This window comes from Entelurus aequoreus, linkage group LG11, assembly GCF_033978785.1.
Source record: "Entelurus aequoreus isolate RoL-2023_Sb linkage group LG11, RoL_Eaeq_v1.1, whole genome shotgun sequence".
In the NCBI taxonomy this organism is placed as follows: domain Eukaryota; kingdom Metazoa; phylum Chordata; class Actinopteri; order Syngnathiformes; family Syngnathidae; genus Entelurus; species Entelurus aequoreus.
The window spans coordinates 61326758-61347748 of NC_084741.1; the positions used below are offsets into that span (position 1 = coordinate 61326758).

A 20991-nucleotide genomic window follows, 5' to 3' on the forward strand; every position below is an offset into this window, starting at 1 on the left:
CCTCTATACACCTATGTAGATATTGCACCAAAAACCAGACATTTGCAGCTAGAATAGTCATTTACCACATTAGCAATGTATAGAGTGTATTTCTTTAAAGTTAAGACTAGTTTAAAGTTATCTTCATTGAAAAATAAGGACATTTCAATGTGACCCCAAACTTTTGAACGGTAGTGTATATATGTATATATATATGTTTGTATGTATATGTATCATTGCTAGACGTACGATTATATTATATTTGTACAATAATTTGACCCCTTCAATACATGGATTTTATTAGCAAACCAACAGAATTTATTCTTCACTGCACCTGATGTTGTGCAATGTTTCACATGTCTCTTTACCGCCAGGTGGGGGCGCTGCACTATTCTGCTTATAGCAAGTTTTTAGTTAGTTTGTTTGAAGGTAAAAACTGCATTGCAAGCAATACTTTACACTTTTAGTGTTATTGTATTACTGTAGCATCTACATCAACAAAATGATTTGTCTAAGTGGCTGGACAGGACGGATTTAAAGGAAAAAAAAAAGTTAAAATGTTTGCTTTTTTAAAATTAATTGATTAATTTAATTTAATTAAATGAATTGTCGTTACAAATGAGAATCATGATTCATTCGAAAATAGATTTTTTTTGACACCCCCATCAAAAAGTACAAATATTATTTAACGTGAATAAAAAAAATGTGGGGGTTTGAAATACAATTCTGACTGAGGCCTTAGTTTAGCCAGGAATACCAAGCATACAATAACAAGGAAACAAAAATAACATTATATTGGATTTTTTGTGTGACTTGAGTCTTTTTTTTCTTAACAATTTTGCTTGAATCCCAAACTGTACAAACTTTAGGACAATAATGACAAAAAAATATATTTAATAAGACTGTAATAAGAAAAAGCTTAACAGTGAAATGTATGACAAAGATACTGTTTTATTAGAATTTGTTATCAATAAATGCCAACAAACAAAACAATTATTGCTCAATTTTCTAAATCTCAGGAGTTTAAAGCGAACGTGTGAGACTGCGGCGTCTAATATCAAATGTTACAAGTCAAACTGTAAAAAGTGAAGAAATGAAGGAGCGATGAGAAAGAAAAAGGTGAAGCTGGTGGTTTGACCATCAGTTGAAGAAGAGGCGTCTCTGTGGCTGCAGTCAGAGGAGACGGGGGAGGCAAAAATGTGAGTGCACACTTCTACACAACAACCTTTTCTCTTGCTTCAATTAAGATATATATATATTTTTTTGTGTGTGGCAGAGAAGAAAAATGGTCATCTTCCGAGTCAAGGTAAGGAACTTTGAGACACGCCATTGTTGTATTACTTTGAGTTATTTTTAAACCGAAACAATAAACATATACAATTTGGACATACATTCCTTTTTTCCAGACAGTGACGATATTATTGTGATATGATGATATAATAATAAACACATGAGGAATTTTATTCTATGTTTCTATTGAAGATTGGGATTTGACAACAGTTACCTAATAGCTAAGCGAATAAAATACCAACAAACTCAATTTAGAGATACATTATTTTTTTTCAGACAGTGATGATATTACCTTGAATAATTATTAAACACATGAGGAATTTTATGCTCTGTTTCTACGGAAAATTAGGGTTTGGCAACAGTTCACTATTAGCTAATCTTATAAAATAAAACTACTCTCTATTTTATGCTACCCTTTTTTTTTTTTGCTGCAGCTGTTACATATTCTGTACTATTGTACATGGTAATTGGGATTTGTTATATATTGCATATATTATTTACAAATATAATATAATATATTAGTATACATTATATACTGTATATATAATATGAAAATATTACATATATGTAAAATGTAATATTGCTACTATGGTACATTTTTAGTCTACTTTATACCTGCATTATCTTTTCCATCCTTTGTAACTGAGCTACTGTGTGGAACAATTTCCCTTGTGGATCAATAAAGTTTGTCTAAGTCTAAGACAAAAACAAATTTAAACTAAATGAAAGAACATCAAAGCTAACCATAAAAACATAAAAATCAACCATTATTCCTATGAAGAATATTAAACTAAGTTCATAAGGAAGGTGTATGTTGCATATACTGTAGTGTATATTATATAATGATCATTATGAGCGACTCCATGTTGACAAACAGGTGGAAGGTCAAAGGTTGACAACTTTATGCATGCGTGGACATCTGACACTTGCGGGGTAATAACTGCTATAATAAACCTGACACGTGTAGACGCCGTATCACACAGCATCCATGCATCATTGTGGGAACGTAGCTTGCATTAACGTACAAAAGATGCTGTCAACGTTTCGGAGGTTTGACGTGTTCGAATGTGGAAGAAGCAAACAATTGATAGGCAAGTCAAATGCAGTTTAGTCACCTTTACTTGACGGTAAATGTGAAAACATTACTTGGTAAAATGATTTGATTAGTTAGGAGACCTTCTAAGTTATTGAACCGTGCAGTGAAGACCCATCTTGAAAGCTTTGTGTTTACTGTATTTGTATTACATGTGTACATCCGAAAGTAGGAAATGTGAAACTGGGAAGGTCAAATATGCAAGAGCGGGTGAAAGTTCTGCCTATTTATATTCTTCCTCATTAACTTCGATGCAGCACCTCGCTGTCTGGCTAGTATCGCGAGATTTGTTTACTAAGTGCTACGTCTAATGTTTGGTTCTCTGCTATTTGTGGCTGCTTTCCTCAACTAATCAGAGGTGTCAGTCAGATTTAGTGATGGTGATGTTTTGTTTTGTTAAATCTGTCCTCGGTGTCAAAGATAAATACAGGTGTAACTTAAAAAATGTTCGCTTATACCAGCAAATATGTTCACAAGGTGAAACTAATATATGACGTGCTACTGAATATATTTCAAGACTTATTTTTATATGATTTTGACGATCATGGCTTATGAAAACCTTGAATTGAAAATTTTGGGTTTCCAATAACTTTTTAATTGTACCTGTATGTTATTTGTCCTTAAGGGAACATCATTAATATTATAAAAATAATCAGTGCAATGGTGCCGGATGCTCTTGATTATTCCACCCGTAGAGTAGAAAGGTAAATATTGGGGCTGTCAAATGATTATTTTTAAAAAATCAGATTGATCACATTTTGGAATTTGGATTAATGGTGATTAATCACAGATGATTAGTCGTGTGTAAAAATGAAAATTGTACACAAATGTAACTTAATAGTCATAACGCATTTATTTGCACAAAACTTGGTAACAGCTTGATCGAAAGTTCTTGCAGGCTGTATTTTGGAGTGAAATTTGCCAGTCGGAGTCGCCTCACTCATTTTTGCACTGACTTATGCATTGATCTGATCACTGACTGTATAGCACAGATCTGGGCAAATTAAGGCCACATGCGGCCCGTTAAGCTTTTCAATGTGGCTCCCGGACATTCCCGAATCATTATTTTAGATCTTTAAGATAGAAACTGTAGCTGCCATTATGATGTGCAGTGATATTTTCCAATTACCGCAAGTCTTGAACTATACAAAGTATTTAAATGGTTGGACTCTGCACTTTTGCATGATATACTAGTTACTATGGTAATCTACGTCACAGTAGCTCAGACGAGGCACCAAAAAGTGTGGGTGGGGAGCGTTTCCACAGCCTAAAATGCGGATTTTAGGGACAGACGCTGAAGGAGTTTTTTACAACAAAGTTCTAAAGCTTAGTGAAATCTCAGATATATGAGATTGTAGGTGGGGTTTTTTTTGTACCCTTCGCATTCATATTTCCCTTTGTTGTTTCGCTTGATTGTAAAATATGTCGATCGAGAGGGGGTGTGATGTTCATATGTTGTCAGTATTCAGTGTTTTATCGTTCATAGTTAATATTGTAAATCACACATTCTTTATTTTTATGTACATTCTGGGTGTCTCATTTAGTAAAAAAATTTAAAATTCCATTCCGTTTTTTAAGGCGGTCTGCCATAACGTTTTTAGCATTCAATCAGACATTCAATCAGACATTCAGACATGAATTCTAATTCATGTATTTGGAAATAAACAGTAATAAGAGGGACAAGCAAACAGAAAGTGTAAAGTTGATATCGTTTTGAACCTGCACCTGTGAGGCAACAATGTTGCATCAACTAATTGAAGCAAATGAGCACACAAAAGTTCCGAAATCCTGGTATTACAAAACTCTGACCAAAAATGATATTTTTCACACATTCCGTCATGGAAAAAGATGGAACATTCCTCAGCTTTACCTTTCTAATGGCTGGTAGTATAGTGATTCACTTAGCTAAATTCAATGATAGTGTATATTCAATGATAGTGTAGTGTTTCACTCAGCTAGATTAAATGATAGTGTAGTGATTCACTTAGCTGAATTCAATGATAGTGTAAAAGTGTAGTGATTCACTTATCTGGATTCAATGATAATGTAGTGATTCGCATAGCTGAATTCAATTAAAATGTGAAGATTCACTCAGCTAGATTAAATGATAGTGTAGTGATTTACTTAGCTGTATTCAATGATAACGTAGTGAGTCACTTAGCTGAATTCAATGATAATGTAGGGATTCACTTAGCTGGATTCATTGATAGCGTAGTGATTTACTTAGCGAGATTCAATGATATTATAGTGATTCACTTATCTGGATTCAATGATAGTGTAGTGATTCACTTAGCTATATTAATGGACAGTGTAGGGATTCACCTAGCTGGATTCAATGATATTGTAGTGATTCACTAAACCAGATTAAACAATAGTGTAGTGATTCATTTAGCTACATTAATGGATAGTGTAGTGATTCACCTAGCTCGATTCAATGATAGTGTAGTGATTCACCTAGCTGAATTCAATACCATTGTAGTTATATACTTAGCTAAATTCAATAATATTGTAGATTCAATGATAATGTAGTGATTCACGCAGCTGGATTCAATGATAGTGTAGTGATTCACTTAGCTGGATTCAATGATAGTGTAGTGATTCACTTAGCTGGATTCAATGATAGTGTAGTGATTCACCTATCTGAATTAAATGATACTGTAGTGATTCACTTAGCTGGATTCAATAATAGTATAGAGATTCACTTAGCTGGATTCAATGATAATGTAGTGATTCAATGATAGCATAGTGATTCACTTATCTGGATTCAATGATAATGTAGTAATTCACTTAACTGGATTCAATAATAGTATAGAGATTCAGTTATATGGATTTAATGATAATGTGGTGATTCACTTAGCTGGATTAAATGATAGTATGTATGGTGATTCACTTTGTAGCTGTATTCAATGATAGTGTAGTGATTCACTTAGCTAGATTAATGGATAGTGTCGTGATTCACCTAGCTCGATTCAATGATAGTGTAGTGATTCACCTATATTTAGCTAAATTCAATAATAGTGTCGATTAAATGATAATGTAGTGATTCACTGAGCTGGATTGAATGATTGTGTAGTGATTCACTTAGCTGAATTCAATGATAATGTAGTGATTCACTTAGCTACATTCAATGATAGCATAGTGATTCCTTTAGCTGGATTCAATGGTATTGTAGCGATTCACTTAACTAGATTAAACAATAGTGTAGTGATTCACTTAGCTACATTTATGGATAGTGTAGTGATTCACCGAGCTCGATTCAATGATAGTGTAGTGATTCACCTAGCTGGATTCAATACCATTGTAGTAACATAGTTTCGTTGTACTTGTTGCAATGACAATAAAGTCCTATCCTATCCTATCCTATCCTTATATACTTGGGTAAATTCAATAATAGTGTAGATTAAATGATAATGTAGTGATTCACGGTAGAAAATGGATGGATGGATGGATTTCAGTGATAGTGTAGTGATTGAGTTTGTAAACAATGTAACAAAATATACTGTAAATATAGCAATAGCAACAACACAAACACAACAAAAACACAGATATCTTTGGAAAATGAACATAGAAGAGAGATGAAAAATATCTTTGTAATAACAAGCCTTTTGGCTAACTCTGACATAATGACAGAAATGTTTATTTTTATGAACAGTGAACATTTTTTTTGGAATAAAATCCCACCCTTGGTGTTAATGTGGTCGATGTTTGATCTGAGCCACCCACCTCTACTGTAGTCTCCATGTGAAGTTAGCCGGCATAGACTGCAGTTGCCCCTGGGCAGGATGTGTGGTACAGAATATGATGCATATAACTTGTTTGCTTTGCATTATGGGTCAGTTTCTCTCATCTATTAATGCTCTAGTTGCCAGCCTTCATCAGTATGAGGTCTCTGGTCCTTGCGGTCCTTTGGCTGCTGTGCTGTAACGCCGCTCGACTGGACAGAGGGCGTCCCAGACCTTTCATAACCACAACACCAAACGTGACTCATGCAGAAACCAAAGCAGCTGGTACGTGCACGTTTCTATCATACGCTTTTCTTCCATTGTAAACTCACCAGAATCATGTGATCTCAGAGTGCAGCAGCTCCCCGGTGGATTTCGTCTTTGTGATCGACAGCTCTCGCAGCATCCGACCAGATGACTACGAGAAGGTCAAGACATTTATCCACAAACTGCTTCAGTTTTTGGAGATCAGTCCTGACGCTACACGTGTTGGTCTGCTCCAATATGGCAGCGTGGTCCAAAATGAGTTCTCCCTCAACGCATACACCTCCAAAGCTGAGGTAGAGCGGGCGGTGAAGAACATGGAGCATCTGGCCACAGGCACCATGACCGGTCTGGCTATCCAGTACACCATGGAGACGGCCTTCACTGAGGGCGAAGGAGCACGACCGGCACACCTGCACATCCCTCGGATCGCGATGGTTGTGACCGACGGGAGGCCTCAGGACTCGGTGGATGAGATCGCGGCCCGAGCAAGACAGGCCGGCATCCAGATATATGCCATCGGCGTGGGAAGAGTGGACTTGAGCACCCTGAAGGTCATGGGGAGTGAGCCTCACGCCGAGCATGTACACCTGGTGGCCAACTTTAGCCAGATGGAGACGCTCCTCTCAGTGTTCCAGTCCAAACTCTGCGGAGGTGATTAGAGCCATTTCATTGTACACTTTCTATTAACTCAAGCATGGTTGTTTGCACTTTTGGTTTGGTCGTGTATCATTGTGTGTTTGTGTGTGCATGTATAGGCACTGCACTGTGTGACTTGGTGGACCATCGGTGCCAGCACACCTGTGTGAGCAGTCCCGCTTCCTACTGGTGCACGTGTAGAAAAGGTTTTGCCCTCAGTCCCGATGGCAAGACATGCAACGGTGATTGACCTCCTTTCTCTTTCTTACTGTTCTTTTCAGAGACTTTCCCAAAATAAGCTGTTTTCTTATTTGTAAGTGGTCGTAGATAGGGTAGAACAGTGATTCCCAATCACTGGGCCGTCTGTGACAGTATACCAAATCACGTAGTTGGTCAGGAAATTGTTATATTACTATCCTCTATCCATGCCAGACGTACAGTGACAGGTTGAACAAATAACTGCATTTCCACTTGTTGGCAGAAGATATTATTAGTATTATTGTAGTTACCTCTGCCAGATGGTTCTGACATCGCTGGGGTTCCTTCGTCAGTAAGTTACTGTATTTTCCCGACCATAGGGCGCACCAGATTATAAGGCGCACTGCCGATGAATGGTATATTTTAGATTTTTTTTCATATATTAGGCGCATCGGATTATAGGGCGCATTAAAGGAGTCATTTTATTCTTACTTTTTTCTAAATGGAAAACACTTCCTTGTGGTTTACATAACATGGAATGGTGGTTCTTTGGTCAAAATGTTGCATAGATTATATTTTACAGATCATCTTCAAGACGCTTCCTGACAGTCGCTTCAAGATTCGCTGTTTTGTGGGCTGTCTTATTTACGTGGCTCACCTTCGACAGCGTCTTCTCCCCGTCATCTTTGTTGTAGCGGTGTAGCGTGCAAGGACGGGAGTGGCAGAAGTGTCAAAAGATGGAGCTAACTGTTTTAATGACATTCAGACTTTACTTAAATCAATAACGGAGCAGCATCTCCTCATCCGGAAACAACCACACCGGAAATGTGTCCAGTGAATAACCGTCCGACTGGAACTCTAATAACTAAAGTTCCTTGGGTGAATAATGTAAACTCACTACACCGGTATGTTTTAGCGTTTTCATGGCAAGTTTACCGACAGATATAAGTAATAACTTTACACTACTTTATACTAGAAATGGCAACAGCGGAGGATGAATGTCCCATAACAAGAAGATAGACAAAAAGAAGAAGCTTATCAACGGCGCGGACATGCACAATTTTTCAGGATTTAAGCAGATCCCGAATACAAATCAGCAGGTACCATTAGGTAAGAAAAATTGTTTTTGCATAATATTGCGAAACAAAACGCCAGACAATATGTCTTACCTTATACACACACCATAATACTACTGGTATGTTTAATGCACCGACAATCCTTCAAGCGGTGCGGCTTCATAGCTTACCAAAGTCGTACTAAAACATTTTGATAGATTTTTGAGCGCTGTGTGTGATAATCTATATTTTCAATGGAACATTTAAAATGTTGGTGTTGTTTACTTGAGACCCATCATAGTGCAGGCTACACTTATCTGTTATGTTGACTGCTATCTACTGGTCACACTTATCATTACACCATGTACCAAATAAAATAGCTTTGAGGTGGGTAAGCTCAACCAAACGTATTCCTTACATTAGGCGCACCGGGTTATAAGGCACACCGTCAAGTTTTGAGGAAAAAAAAAGGATTTTAAGTGTGCTTTATAGTCCGGAAAATACGATAGTTAAAGGGCATTCACACATTGCCGGGTCAGACGGCAGTTTGGCAATTTTCTTGCTTTGCCAAAGACCATTTTAACACCAACCGCAAAACCTGGTCGTGTGCACTCATCCATCATGAACCCTAAGAACCGTAGTGACCCAACAAACAAATGATTGGCGGTATGAAACGGGCCTTTTGCCGTGTAAAGAACGGCAGGCTCTGTATTTGCACTGCAAGATCGGTAATAATATTGTGTTAGCACCGCCACAATCCGCCAGTCACATTTTTCTTTCGGACCTTCACGATGTGAACACGGTATCTACATGGAAGCAGCAGAGGTAAACACGAAAACATCACAGGCTCATCAAGGAGTTACACAGTGGCACTGCAGTCTATGCGGAGTAGAGGCTGGAGGTCCGTGGTACTTCCACGCCAGTCTGCGTCAGTGCTGTATTGAAAAGAGAAAGAGAAAGGCTTTCCGTCAACATTGAAACACAGTTCACGGCGATTTGAGAACCGCCATTAAACCGTGAATGTGTAAACTGCACTTTAGTTAGCAACATAACTTAAAACATTATTGGTGGAATTCAATGAAACTTGAAGGAAATGTCAGAAAGATTCACAATCATGAATCGATTTTGGGGTTGATCCGGCTAATTTGTACGGATTTTCGTTTCCGTGTTAACATTGTGAGGCTCAACTTCTCTGTATGTGTATGCTCGCATCTATACCCACAGAAACAAAGCAGACATGGTCATTTAAATTATTATTTGATTCGCTGGGGTTTGTTTGGTAATCTGTCTGTTAGTTCGCAACAAAAAGCAATCAAAGATTATAGGGAAGTTTTTGATGAAACTTTCAGGAAAGGTTAGAAACTGATAGGGAAGTGATTACATTTTGGGGTGATCCGGTTTACCGTCTGGGTTCAGGATTTTTTTAAAGGATTCCATACCATTGACAGATGGGGCCTAGTGGAGGTCTGCGCTTTCCTCGTGTTTTTCTAGGTACCGTGTATCCAACCTTATGCCATTCATGCAAAATTGTTGTTCAGTGGTGTGCCGTGAGATTTTTCTGATGTAAAATATGTACTGTACTTCCTTGGGTTATAAATGTTGGGAGAGACTTTGTTCAAAAGTTTAAACTTTTTTTTTTTTTTAACCCAATGGGAGATCGAGAACAGATCTATTCCAGGGCCATATCACATTCTGATGTTGGCGGCAATCATGTCGTGCAGAACTTGATGAGCTCTTAGAGAGGCAATACTAGTGGCTCTCTGCAGCCATCCTAATTATGTCAGGTTTTGCCGTCCACCTGATCTTCGACCCTGTATCTTTCCTGCAAGCTCAAGCTCTTTTCTCAAGATGTTTTCAAGGAAACTGATTTGTTTTGTAATAATAGTCTTGATAAGCTGTCGCAAGCGCCAGCTCGGCCAAGTACTTGTTTGTTTGTTATTCTATCTGTCCAGGATATCCTTAGCATTCTTCTTAGGAGCCACATCTCAGAAGCTTGAAGACAATCTTGCATGGTCCTGCTGATTGTCTAGCTTTCAACTCCACAGAGCAGTACTGACCATAGATGACACTTCAGGAGATGTAGTCTTGGTGCCATTTTGATGCTGTTGCCATCAACTAACCTTTAAAGACAACAGAATTGTTCAAGTATTCATATTATTAGTCATATTTTGATGCACTTGTAGCCCACGTGCAGCCTTGCCTGGTATCAAATACTGTTGTTTTGCATGTGCTAAGCGTTTATTTTGATACCTTCATAGCCTGGGTGGTGCAGTTAGATTGTGTGTCCCAATTGGGTTACTTTTTGTGTATACATATATTTTTGGTAGCAGCATGATTGAGATATGTATTTGGTTTAACCACTTTCAACTGTTTTGTGTAGTGTGAATATTGGCACAAATATCAAGCTAATACGTAGCACTTCTTCAAGCACATCTGCTTGTAAGCCGTCATGTGTCTTCTTCCCGGAAGTCCAGTGGTGGTCAACCAAGCCAAGATGGCTGTTGTGCAGCAAGCAGCTCGCAAACTCTGAGTACGCAAAAAGCAGATACGAGTAAAAAATCTAACTATGCAATGAAATAGATCCCTGTACTTTATCAAATAATGATTTGTCGAGTGATATCCGTCGGTGGAGATCCCAGATAAACCGAACTATTTTGTGCGTGAGACCTCATTTTACACGACAAAACAGATGAAAGCTTGGAAAAGCATGGAGGTCTATAACTTATTTGTGTTTGGCTGGGTCAAGGAAATGGGTATCAAGACTCTCCTGGATAAATCATGCTTTGTTTTTGCTTGGGTAAGGTTGCATTTCATGATTTAACTTTGGGTCTTGCGAGGACACGTCCATGTAAACAAACAACGTCTACTATAGCACCCGTGACTGCATATCTATTTAACAAACTAACAATTACTGAATCATCACCATATTTGATTTTAGTCCTGTCGTCATATATACTCTTTCTAGCCAATAAAAGACTCAAACTGTTGCTCATGTAAATAGAATGTGAAACAATGGCATAATGGAAAGGTGTTAAGTGTCGCAGAAGTGCAACTAGAAAAAGCATCAGGAGAGGAAACATTCAACACATATTCCTTCCCCTCAGAAATAGACTTGTGTGACCTGGTGGACCATGGCTGTGAACACGACTGTGTCAGCATTCTCGAGTCATACGTGTGCAGGTGTAAGGGGGACTATGTGCTTAATCCAGATGGCAAAACTTGCAGCAGTAAGTTGTTTTGGCCATGAGGCCACGACTGCATGTTTGCATCAATTTGGGGTGAATGTGCATGCACAAACCTTTACGGGAACATTGACAAAATCCATGGAGAGTTAATGTAGCAAAGCATTTATTTTTTTATTTTTTCAGAACCTGATCCGTGTGCTGATTGGCAGCATGGCTGTGAACACCAGTTTATGAACACGGAGGATTCATGTGTTTGTAAATGCAAAACCGGGTACAGACTCAGACCAGATGGGAAAACGTGTCATAGTAAGTGTTCACTTTTTACCACTTGGTGGTGTTCCAAATAATATTTTTTTTCAATGCAAGGAAAGCACAAGATAATATGTTAATAGTTTAGTTCCTTGTCTTTAACAACTACTTTGATGTCTGCATGATACATTACATTACAACTAGAGATGTCCGATAATATCGGCCGGCCGATATTATCGGCCGATAAATGCTTTAAAATGTAATATCGGAAATTATCGGTATCGTTTTTTTTTTATTATCGGTATCGTTTTTAAAAAAATTTTTATTAAAAAATTTTTTTTTTTATTATTAAATCAACATAAAAAACACAAGAAACACTTACAATTAGTGCACCAACCCAAAAAACCTCCCTCCCCCATTTACACTCATTCACACAAAAGGGTTGTTTCCTTCTGTTATTAATATTGTGGTTCCTACATTATATATCAATATATATCAATACAGTCTGCAAGGGATACAGTCCGTAAGCACACATGATTGTGCGTGCTGCTGGTCCACTAATAGTACTAACCTTTAACAGTTAATTTTACTAATTTTCATTAATTACTAGTTTCTATGTAACTGATTTTATATTGTTTTACTTTCTTTTTTATTCAAGAAAATGTTTTTAATTTATTTATCTTATTTTATTTTATTAATTAAAAAAAAAAAGGACCTTATCTTCACCATACCTGGTTGTCCAAATTAGGCATAATAATGTGTTAATTCCACAACTGTATATATCAGTATCGGTATCGGTTGATATCGGTATCAGTAATTAAAGAGTTGGACAATATCGGAATATCAGATATCGGCAAAAAGCCATTATCGGACATCCCTAATTACAACCACAATAATAAACATTTGGTAAACAATTACCTCTCACAGCTGGGCAATAGTATATCTTTGTAAAGGCAGAATTCAAACAGATTTGTGATAATGCCTAAACTAATAAAAACAAAGCTATTTTTCTTAGCTGCTCTTTCATTCCCCTTTTCGCTATTAAAAGTACGCATTTGTACAAATGGAGAAAAACAACTGCCATACAGTATGTACAAAAATACTTTCTGGCAACAGTCAAAAGTAAATAGACAAACAATGGTTATTTTCAGTTATGTCGACAACTGCTTATTTTGTCTTAAACTGTAGTTACTTGAAGGCAGTGGCGGGCCGTGAGTTTCTCACCTAGGCCTTCAGTGATGTCCTACTTAGTCCGACTTCATCTCTCAAAATACTTGTAATTTATGTCACCACATGGACACGGCTGGAGATACTATACAGAAACACACTTGCACACTACTGTGTACAAAACGGTCGTATAAGCCAGTGGTACCGCTCGTAGTCGGTTGATTTGTGTGAAAGTGGCGGGCATTTCCCCATTTCACCGCCGGTGTTGTGCCAAAATGTGATTGCCTGCCAAAAATGGATTTCCTTCGCGGGAGCGCGCACCGCTTGCTAAACCTGCATTGCTTATCTTCGTATGTCCACAGAGGATTACTAGGTGTAAGACAAACACTTTATCTTCATGGTTATTGTACCGGTGAGTTTTCTGTGACTTTCTATGGCTCGTATGGCTCTGGTGCCACTTCCTGTTCCCAAGTGAGTATCCAATCACAGTCTCGTTAGCATCAGGCTACCTAGATAGGCTACTGTCAACAACTTGTGATCTGATTAGCTGTTGCAACTGTCTATCAACGGTGTGTGTTCTCAAATTCATCCGCTAACGGTCCCAGGTGTGGCTCTGTTCCCAGTGAGTATCCAATCGCAGGACGCGCAAATGTCACGTTCAACGTGAGGCCAGCTAGAAGGCCTTACTGACAACAACTCGTGATCTGATTGGCTATCGCAATTATCTATCAACTGTATGTGCCCGTTCACTTACAGTGCACGGATGCCCGCATTGTTGATTCTGAAGGCCCCGGGCATATTTGGTACAGCATGGCAACATAAGCTAACTGAATTCTGATTGGATACAAACTCTAACCTAAAAACAACAGCGCTGGAAGGAGCATAATATGACATGAAGAGATTATGAATACTTTAAGATATTTATGGAAAGTGAATAAAAAATTACCTTTATCTTTTTTATGATCATGATTTCTGGTTATGTTAGGCCAGCAGAGAAGGCCTTGCTTGCCCTGACTTCCCACCACTGCTTGAAGGATAAAAAACATTCATGAGTGAACAATGTAGTTTGTTTATTGCAGAGATTGATCACTGCGCTGAAGAGAGACACGGCTGTGAACAAGAGTTCATGAACACGGAGGACTCATGTGTGTGTAAATGCAGAAAAGGATACACACTCAGACCTGATGGAAAAACGTGCAAAAGTGAGTGTATTATCACTTTTTTTCCCTTTTTTTTAATATATCTTCTTACCATAACAGTTTAAAAAAAATTAATAGTATCACTTTCACACAGACTAGGCTGAACCCACTGGTCACAATGTTAAAGCTCACAATCAGAAACAAAGATGTGAGCTTTTGCATAATATGCACGGACTAAAAATCCACGTTCTCGCAGGGACTGACCACTGCGCTGATGGGAAACACGGTTGTGAACAGGAATCTGTCAGCACAGACGATTCATGTGTGTGCCATTGCAGAGCAGGCTTCACACTGCAACCTGATGGGAAAACATGTCAGAGTGAGTCAAACACTTTCATTGGCTGCGTCTTAATTTGCGCACTTCCCTGCTTGCACAGAGCTTTTTGAGTGTGTTCACATTGGGAAGTATGGCAATGCGCTGACCGTGCCTGTATGTTGCACTCAAAATGGGGATTGTGCAGTGACGGGCCCTTACAAGTTACCACCCTCAATAACCACCATCTTAGCAGAGTAGCAAAAGGTGAGGAACTGACTCAAGAAGTAGCAATTCACAGAGAAGAAGAGGAATGGCCCAGTTAAGTGCGCGACGACATGAATCAGTTTGAGACAGCAATACATAGTCAGAAGTACAGAGTGTACGCAGTATACTTATTCAAGTGTACTTATGGAATATTCTATTCTACTCTCTTTCGTGTAGATCAGGCGTGTCAAACTCAATTTTACTGAGGGCCCATGGTTGTTTTTACAAATGATGACAGATGTGGAGAGCATGCATTGTCTCTGTATGATGATGTAAATGAGGTGTGGTTGTAATGTACAAGTACGTGTCAATAAGAGGACATTTTATGACTTTTCTTAATTTGATTACATGGATGTTGTATAATTGTATTGTTATAATTCTATTGCATGTTTTTCCATATCTTTAATTTAGGTAACCAGGGACTGCAGATAGAAATTCTCTATTTAGCTATAATCTGGTGCAGAACATATCCGTCTTTAAGCTTAATGTCTCTGTGCATTGTCCCTTCAAATGAAGACTAACCTAAATTAAACTAAAATAAACTAAACTAAACTAAGCCCAGCTTTTCCTCAGATGAAAAACTACTACTACAAAAACAGTATTTTGTTCTATAACTATTTGGATTAACCTTTTTTTTTTTTTTAAATTTAAATGTGCCTAAACGATTCAGCCATTGAAAATGACAGTTACATGACACAACGAGCAGGTATGGACGTGTGCCAGAGAGTGGACCATGGTTGTGAGCATCTGTGTGTCAGCACCACTGACTCCTACGTGTGCAAATGTATGGAAGGATTCATTCTGGCTGACGACGGGAAGAGCTGCAAAAGTATGTCAAGTAACACCGGTACCTTTTTAATGTTACCTAAAATGTTCAATTCACTGGGCTGAATTTTGTCTTTCAAATAGAACCAGAGTGTAGCGAAGGAATCATGGATCTAGTTTTTGTGATTGACGGCTCCAAGAGTCTGGGCCCTGACAACTTTGAGCTCGTCAAGCAGTTTGTAAACACAATTGTGGACTCTTTGGACATTTCTGAGATGGGCACACATGTGGGCCTTGTTCAGTACTCCACCAAAGTCCGCACAGAGTTCACATTGGGGAAGTACAGTACAGCCCAGGACGTCAAGCAAGCTGTAACTGGGATGCGGTACATGGGGAAGGGATCCATGACTGGCTCAGCCCTGCGTCACATGTTTGAGCACAGCTTTTCAGACAAAGAAGGCGCCAGGACTAACATCCCACATGTCTGCATCGTGTTTACTGATGGACGATCTCACAATGATGTCTCCGAATGGGCCAGTAAAGCCAAGAACTCTGGTACACCTTTTCACCAGGATACATATCCAAACCATCATCCTTGTAAAACTAATTAACCCTTTCTTGTACTTTTAGGAGTCATAATTTATGCTTTAGGTGTGGGCAAAGCAGTGGAACAGGAGCTGAGAGATATAGCGTCCGAGCCAGATGACAAACATGTTTACTACGCTGAGGACTTTGGAAAAATGGAAGAAGTGACGAAAAGGCTCAAGTCCAGGATCTGCAGTGGTACATCACACGTGGCTAACAGGGCTAGTCCAGGGGTCGGCAACCCAAAACGTTGAAAGAGCCATATTGGACCAAAAATACAAAAAACAAATCTGTCTGAAGCCGCAAAAAATTAAAAGTCTTATATGAGTCTTATGATGAAGGCAACACATGACGTAAGTGTCTATATTAGCTATAATAGCCTAAGCAAATTTTCTTTAAAAGAAATTATGAAATTTAATATTTATTCTACACATTTTTACATTAGAAACTATTAGTAAATCAGAGGCTACTCAGAGGGTGAGATAACTCCTGGAAATTACTGTCTGTTAATGGCCAAAGGTATAGATGTGTGTGTCCAAGTTAAAGGAAACGGCAGGCCGTCTTCTTCTAATGGATTTATTACAATCTTTGCAAGCTAGGTAAGGTTTGCCTGTAACAAATCAGTCCAATGTGTAGTATAATTGACTTTGTCATTTTCACCTGCGTGTTTCTGCAAAAATCAGATTTGTGTTATGTCCATCCGTCAATCCATTCTCCACCACTTATTCGAGTCGCTGGTGCAGTAGTCTCAGTAGGGAAGCCCAGACTTCCCGTCTCCGGCCACCACGGCATGTGGAACATAATCTCTCCAGTCTGCCCTGGGACACTTCAGCAAGAAGGTGTCCAGAAGGCATCCAGAAATGGCCCATCCATCCATGTCTTCTTGATGCAAAGTCACAGCTGTTGTAGCCAGAGGTCCTTTTGAATGACAAGCTCCTCACCTTATCTCTCGGGGTGAGACCAGTCACCCTGCAGACAAAACTTATTGGGGCCGCTTACGCTCGCGATCTTGCTCTTTCGGTCACTACCAAAGCTTGTGACGTTTGATGAGGGTAGGAACACAGATTGACCAGTACATCATGAGCTTTGCCTTTTGACTCAGCATTCCCGGTATAGTGACATCGTTACTGCTGATGCTGCTTTATTTCACCTGTCAATCTCTGCTACTGCCTTACCTCAGTCGTGAACAAGAACCCGAGATACTTGAACTCCTCCCCCGGGACAATATGTCACTCCAAACCCAAAGTGTTTGGAGTGGCAGAGGACTACAGCCTCAGATTTGGAGGTGTACATCAGCAGCAAATAGCAGATATGAAATCCTATTAGGTCTAACCAAAGATAATCCCAATTTCGAGATAGGCTGCACTGCAGTGCTCACATCCCTAGAGGACTTGGTCCATCGGCCACTGGAATGTGGCAGGGGCTCAATGCAGCCCCTGTTGTTTTGCACTACAATGGAGCAAACCTATTCCAGTCTGGGCATGTTCCCTCGTGTAGAGGATAAATCATTTGGGTCCTGCACCATGCCCTCTGACTTAAGCGGTCCTATCCAAGTCTGCGAGCATGAACTGATGAAGCCTGCTCGGATATGGGGTCGAAACATCTTCTAAGGCAATTTGAACAGACAAATTGGGATGGATCAGATGCCCTGGCAGTACAACGACCTAGATGAATGGGAATATTCACAGACAAACCAACAACCAACATCAATCACAAACAAATGTTTAACAAAATTCTACCTAACTTGTATGCACACATAGATACTTGACATCTACAGTACTGCAACTCCTATGATGACTGAATAGGACAAAGAAGACACGTTTCATTTCAGATAGCTCTGGTCTCACAGTGTTTTAACTATCTCAACTGTACAAAAACAAAAAGAAGGAAAGATAACTAGAATGGATGAGAAAATGTTAGTAATAAGCTGAATAATTTTTACTTTCTTTTTTCCCCTCTATAGACAAACCAGCCGATGAAAACACATGTCAGTGTGAGGACCTCATACTGTTTCAGAGCCAGGTCAATGAGAAGCTGAGGATTCTGATACAAAATGATATCCTTTTGGAGGATCAGTTCCAACCTAGTGATATTAGTGTTAATGAGTGTTTGTATCCTGTGATTGACTGGCAACCAGTGTAGGATGTACTCTCTCTCACCACAAGTCAGGTAGGATAGGCTCAGCTCAACTTTGACCCAAAACAGGATAAGGGCTACTAATAATCCACATACTGTACCAATTACTGGAAGCCAGTCTAATTTAATTTCTAACATCCGTGTAGAACATTGCTATTACAAAATGGTATATATATTTTTTGAAGTTTTCTTTAACTTGGCCACTCGAAGCTATGTCAAGGAGATTGGAGCTTCTTGAGAATCAACTTGTGCAAAAATAAAACATTACGATGGATCATCGGATTTCAGTCTTTAAAACATGCTTTCCTCTGGAGCTGTTTATTAAATTTTGTAACCAGTGCGATATATTTTTAACCAGGATTGTTGTTATGTTATTAGAATAAATGGTTATGCACAGCAGTTTTGGTTCTGTAATCGTTGATATGGGGAGAATTTTGGACAATCCACCGAAATAACCTTAAATTTCAATCTTTTTTCAACTCTAAATCTAAATCAAATCACATTTATGCTAATATTATGCGGACACTCAGCACCTTATCGGAATTTAGGTAAAAAAAAAAGTGTGTTTAAAAAATAAACAAAAAAACACCCCCAGTCATTGTAGAAATATCATCAAATACAGTGGTACCTCAACTTACGAGTACCTTAACTTACAAGTAATTAGAGATACAAGGTGTCTATCGGCTTTAATGCTTCAAATTGCGAGCATACCTTGAAGTATGCGTATTTTCGCTCTCAATTGAAGTGATATTTGTAACATGTATGTGCCGTTACAACAAGAAATCTTTTTTTTTCTTAATTGTTGCTCTTTCTGCTTCATTTACACAACAAGCAAACTTAAGTTTTGATTAGACAGTTGATGTGCGCTTCAGAGATCGACATCCTGCTCTTCAACCATCAGAACTAAAAAAGTTAGTGTGAAGGAGACGAAGCACACGACCAAATCAGATAAACAAACCATTATGGTAAATAAATACCCTCGTATTAACAGCCTACCAGACGAGTCAGCCTCGATACAGAGTCAGTCTGCATCACACTATGCAGCGAGCCACAAACGACAAACATTCATCCATAAAAATATTGCAAAGCTGCAGAACCTGTGTTTGAATTTGCTGTATTTAGTCCTGACTCAACAAACTGGATGGTCGAACATTAGCTTTGGTGACAAATGATTTTATTATTGATAAAAAATAAACTTATACGAATCTTGGCTAGAGGCCGGGTGGGATATATATATATATATATATATATATATATATATATATATATATATATATATATATATATATATATATAACCAACCAATATATATATATATATATAACCAACCAACCTAACCAATCTGGCGCCCTAGGCAAGATTTTAGGTGGCGCCCCCCCCCACATCGGCAGTGAAGTGTATATACTCACAAGAAACCGAATAGCTTTGTCTTTGACCTTTTTTTTACTTAAAGAAAGCAAATTAACAATCAGAATAGTTAACAAGATTAAAAAAAATATGAATAAATAAATGAATACAAAAAATAAAAAATGAATATATGAAATACAATATTTTTTACATACATAAACACAAAATAAAACGTGTCAACAAGTTGCATAGAATACATTAAAAATACAATATAAATAAGGCACTACACAAAACAACACATCAAACCAGTATGACTTTAACAACTATATTACAAAAAAAGGGGATTCTACAGAGTTCTCTATTTGTGATTTTTAATATTGCATTAACTAGAATGACTTACAAATTACTGTACACCAGGGAGTACTGTAATTACTAGGGATGTCCGATAATATCGGCCTGCCGATATTATCGGCCGATAAATGCGTTAAAATGTAATATCTGAAATTATCGGTATCTGTATTTTTTATTATCTGTATCGTTTTTTTGTTTTTTAAAAAAATTTTTTTTTATTAAATCAACATAAAAAACACAAGATACACTTACAATTAGTGCACCAACCCAAAAAACCTCCCTCCCCCCATTTCTTTCTGTTATCAATATTCTGGTTCCTACATTATATATCAATGTATATCAATACAGTCTACAAGGGATACAGTCCGTAAGCACACATGATTGTGCGTGCTGCTGGTCCACTAATAGTACTAACCTTTAACAGTTAATTTTACTCATTTTCATTAATTACTAGTTTCTATGTAACTGTTTTTATATTGTTTTACTTTCTTTTTTATTCAAGAAAATGTTTTTAATTTAGTTATCTTATTTTATTATTATTTTTAAAAAGTACCTTATCTTCACCATACATGGTTGTCCAAATTAGGCATAATAATGTGTTAATTCTACGACTGCATATATCGGTTGATATCGGTATCGGTTGATATCGGTATCAGCAATTAAAGAGTTGGACAATATCGGAATATCGGATATTGGCAAAAAGCCATTATCGGACATCCCTAGTAATTACCTAACGTTACATTTTTATTTTCCATAACAACTTAGCCCCCTCCACAATATTAACCCGACATTAAAACAGAACTAGCTATTTATTGATTAGCAATTGCCGAATCATGTAACATTAGCTTAATGCTAAAAAGCCAGGTTACTATCACATTCTGTAACAGACAAATAATTTCATGTAGGCTAACGTTACCTCCCTGCTACCCCCGTCTTTTTCTCGTTTCTCCTCTTCTTTTCTCTTTTTTCTTCCCTGGGCACCTGACAGTTTTGGCCGTTTTGACATCTTGCGTTGATTTTTTGATGTGGTGACGTCCAAAAAGAGTCATGATACGGGAAGGGAGGGGGCGCACCGAGGGGGGGGGGGGGGGGGGGCGGGGGTGGGGGGGGATTTGTAAGGTTGTAACAAATAATATTTCTATTAAATAGGCTTTACTTTGCATTTTAATTAACGTGGGATTATTTTTTGTATTTAAAAATAATAGTACCAACTTTTGTATTTTTGTATTTTTTATTTTTTTTCTCCA

The 20991-nt window shown here is 38.1% G+C and overlaps 1 protein-coding gene across 2 annotated transcripts; it reads left to right on the plus strand.

Annotated features, from left to right (window-relative positions):
* Positions 1-1242: 1242 nt before the first annotated feature.
* LOC133660315 (matrilin-2-like) lies at positions 1243-19201 on the plus strand. Of its 2 annotated transcripts, none has more exons than XM_062063713.1 (13): positions 1243-1285; positions 6225-6369; positions 6436-7002; positions 7107-7229; positions 11345-11467; positions 11609-11731; positions 13921-14043; positions 14237-14359; positions 15231-15389; positions 15470-15880; positions 15956-16108; positions 17874-17966; positions 18251-19201. In XM_062063713.1, the coding sequence occupies exons 1-13, from the start codon at positions 1265-1267 to the stop codon at positions 18304-18306; spliced, it is 2220 nt and encodes a 739-aa protein (XP_061919697.1). In that variant the 5' UTR covers positions 1243-1264; the 3' UTR covers positions 18307-19201. The 2 variants fall into 2 exon arrangements, with proteins under 2 accessions (XP_061919697.1, XP_061919698.1); XM_062063714.1 differs by having other exon boundaries at positions 15267-15389.
* Positions 19202-20991: the final 1790 nt, after the last annotated feature.

What these genes read in the sequence shown, in the direction of transcription:
- LOC133660315 (XM_062063713.1), top strand. Translation starts at nt 1,265, where the DNA reads ATGGTCATCTTCCGAGTCAAG. An exon ending in TGATGGGAAAACATGTCAGA is followed by an intron (nt 14,360 to 15,230) that starts GTGAGTCAAACA and finishes TAAACGATTCAG; the next exon opens with CCATTGAAAATGACAGTTAC. An exon ending in CGACGGGAAGAGCTGCAAAA is followed by an intron (nt 15,390 to 15,469) that starts GTATGTCAAGTA and finishes TCTTTCAAATAG; the next exon opens with AACCAGAGTGTAGCGAAGGA.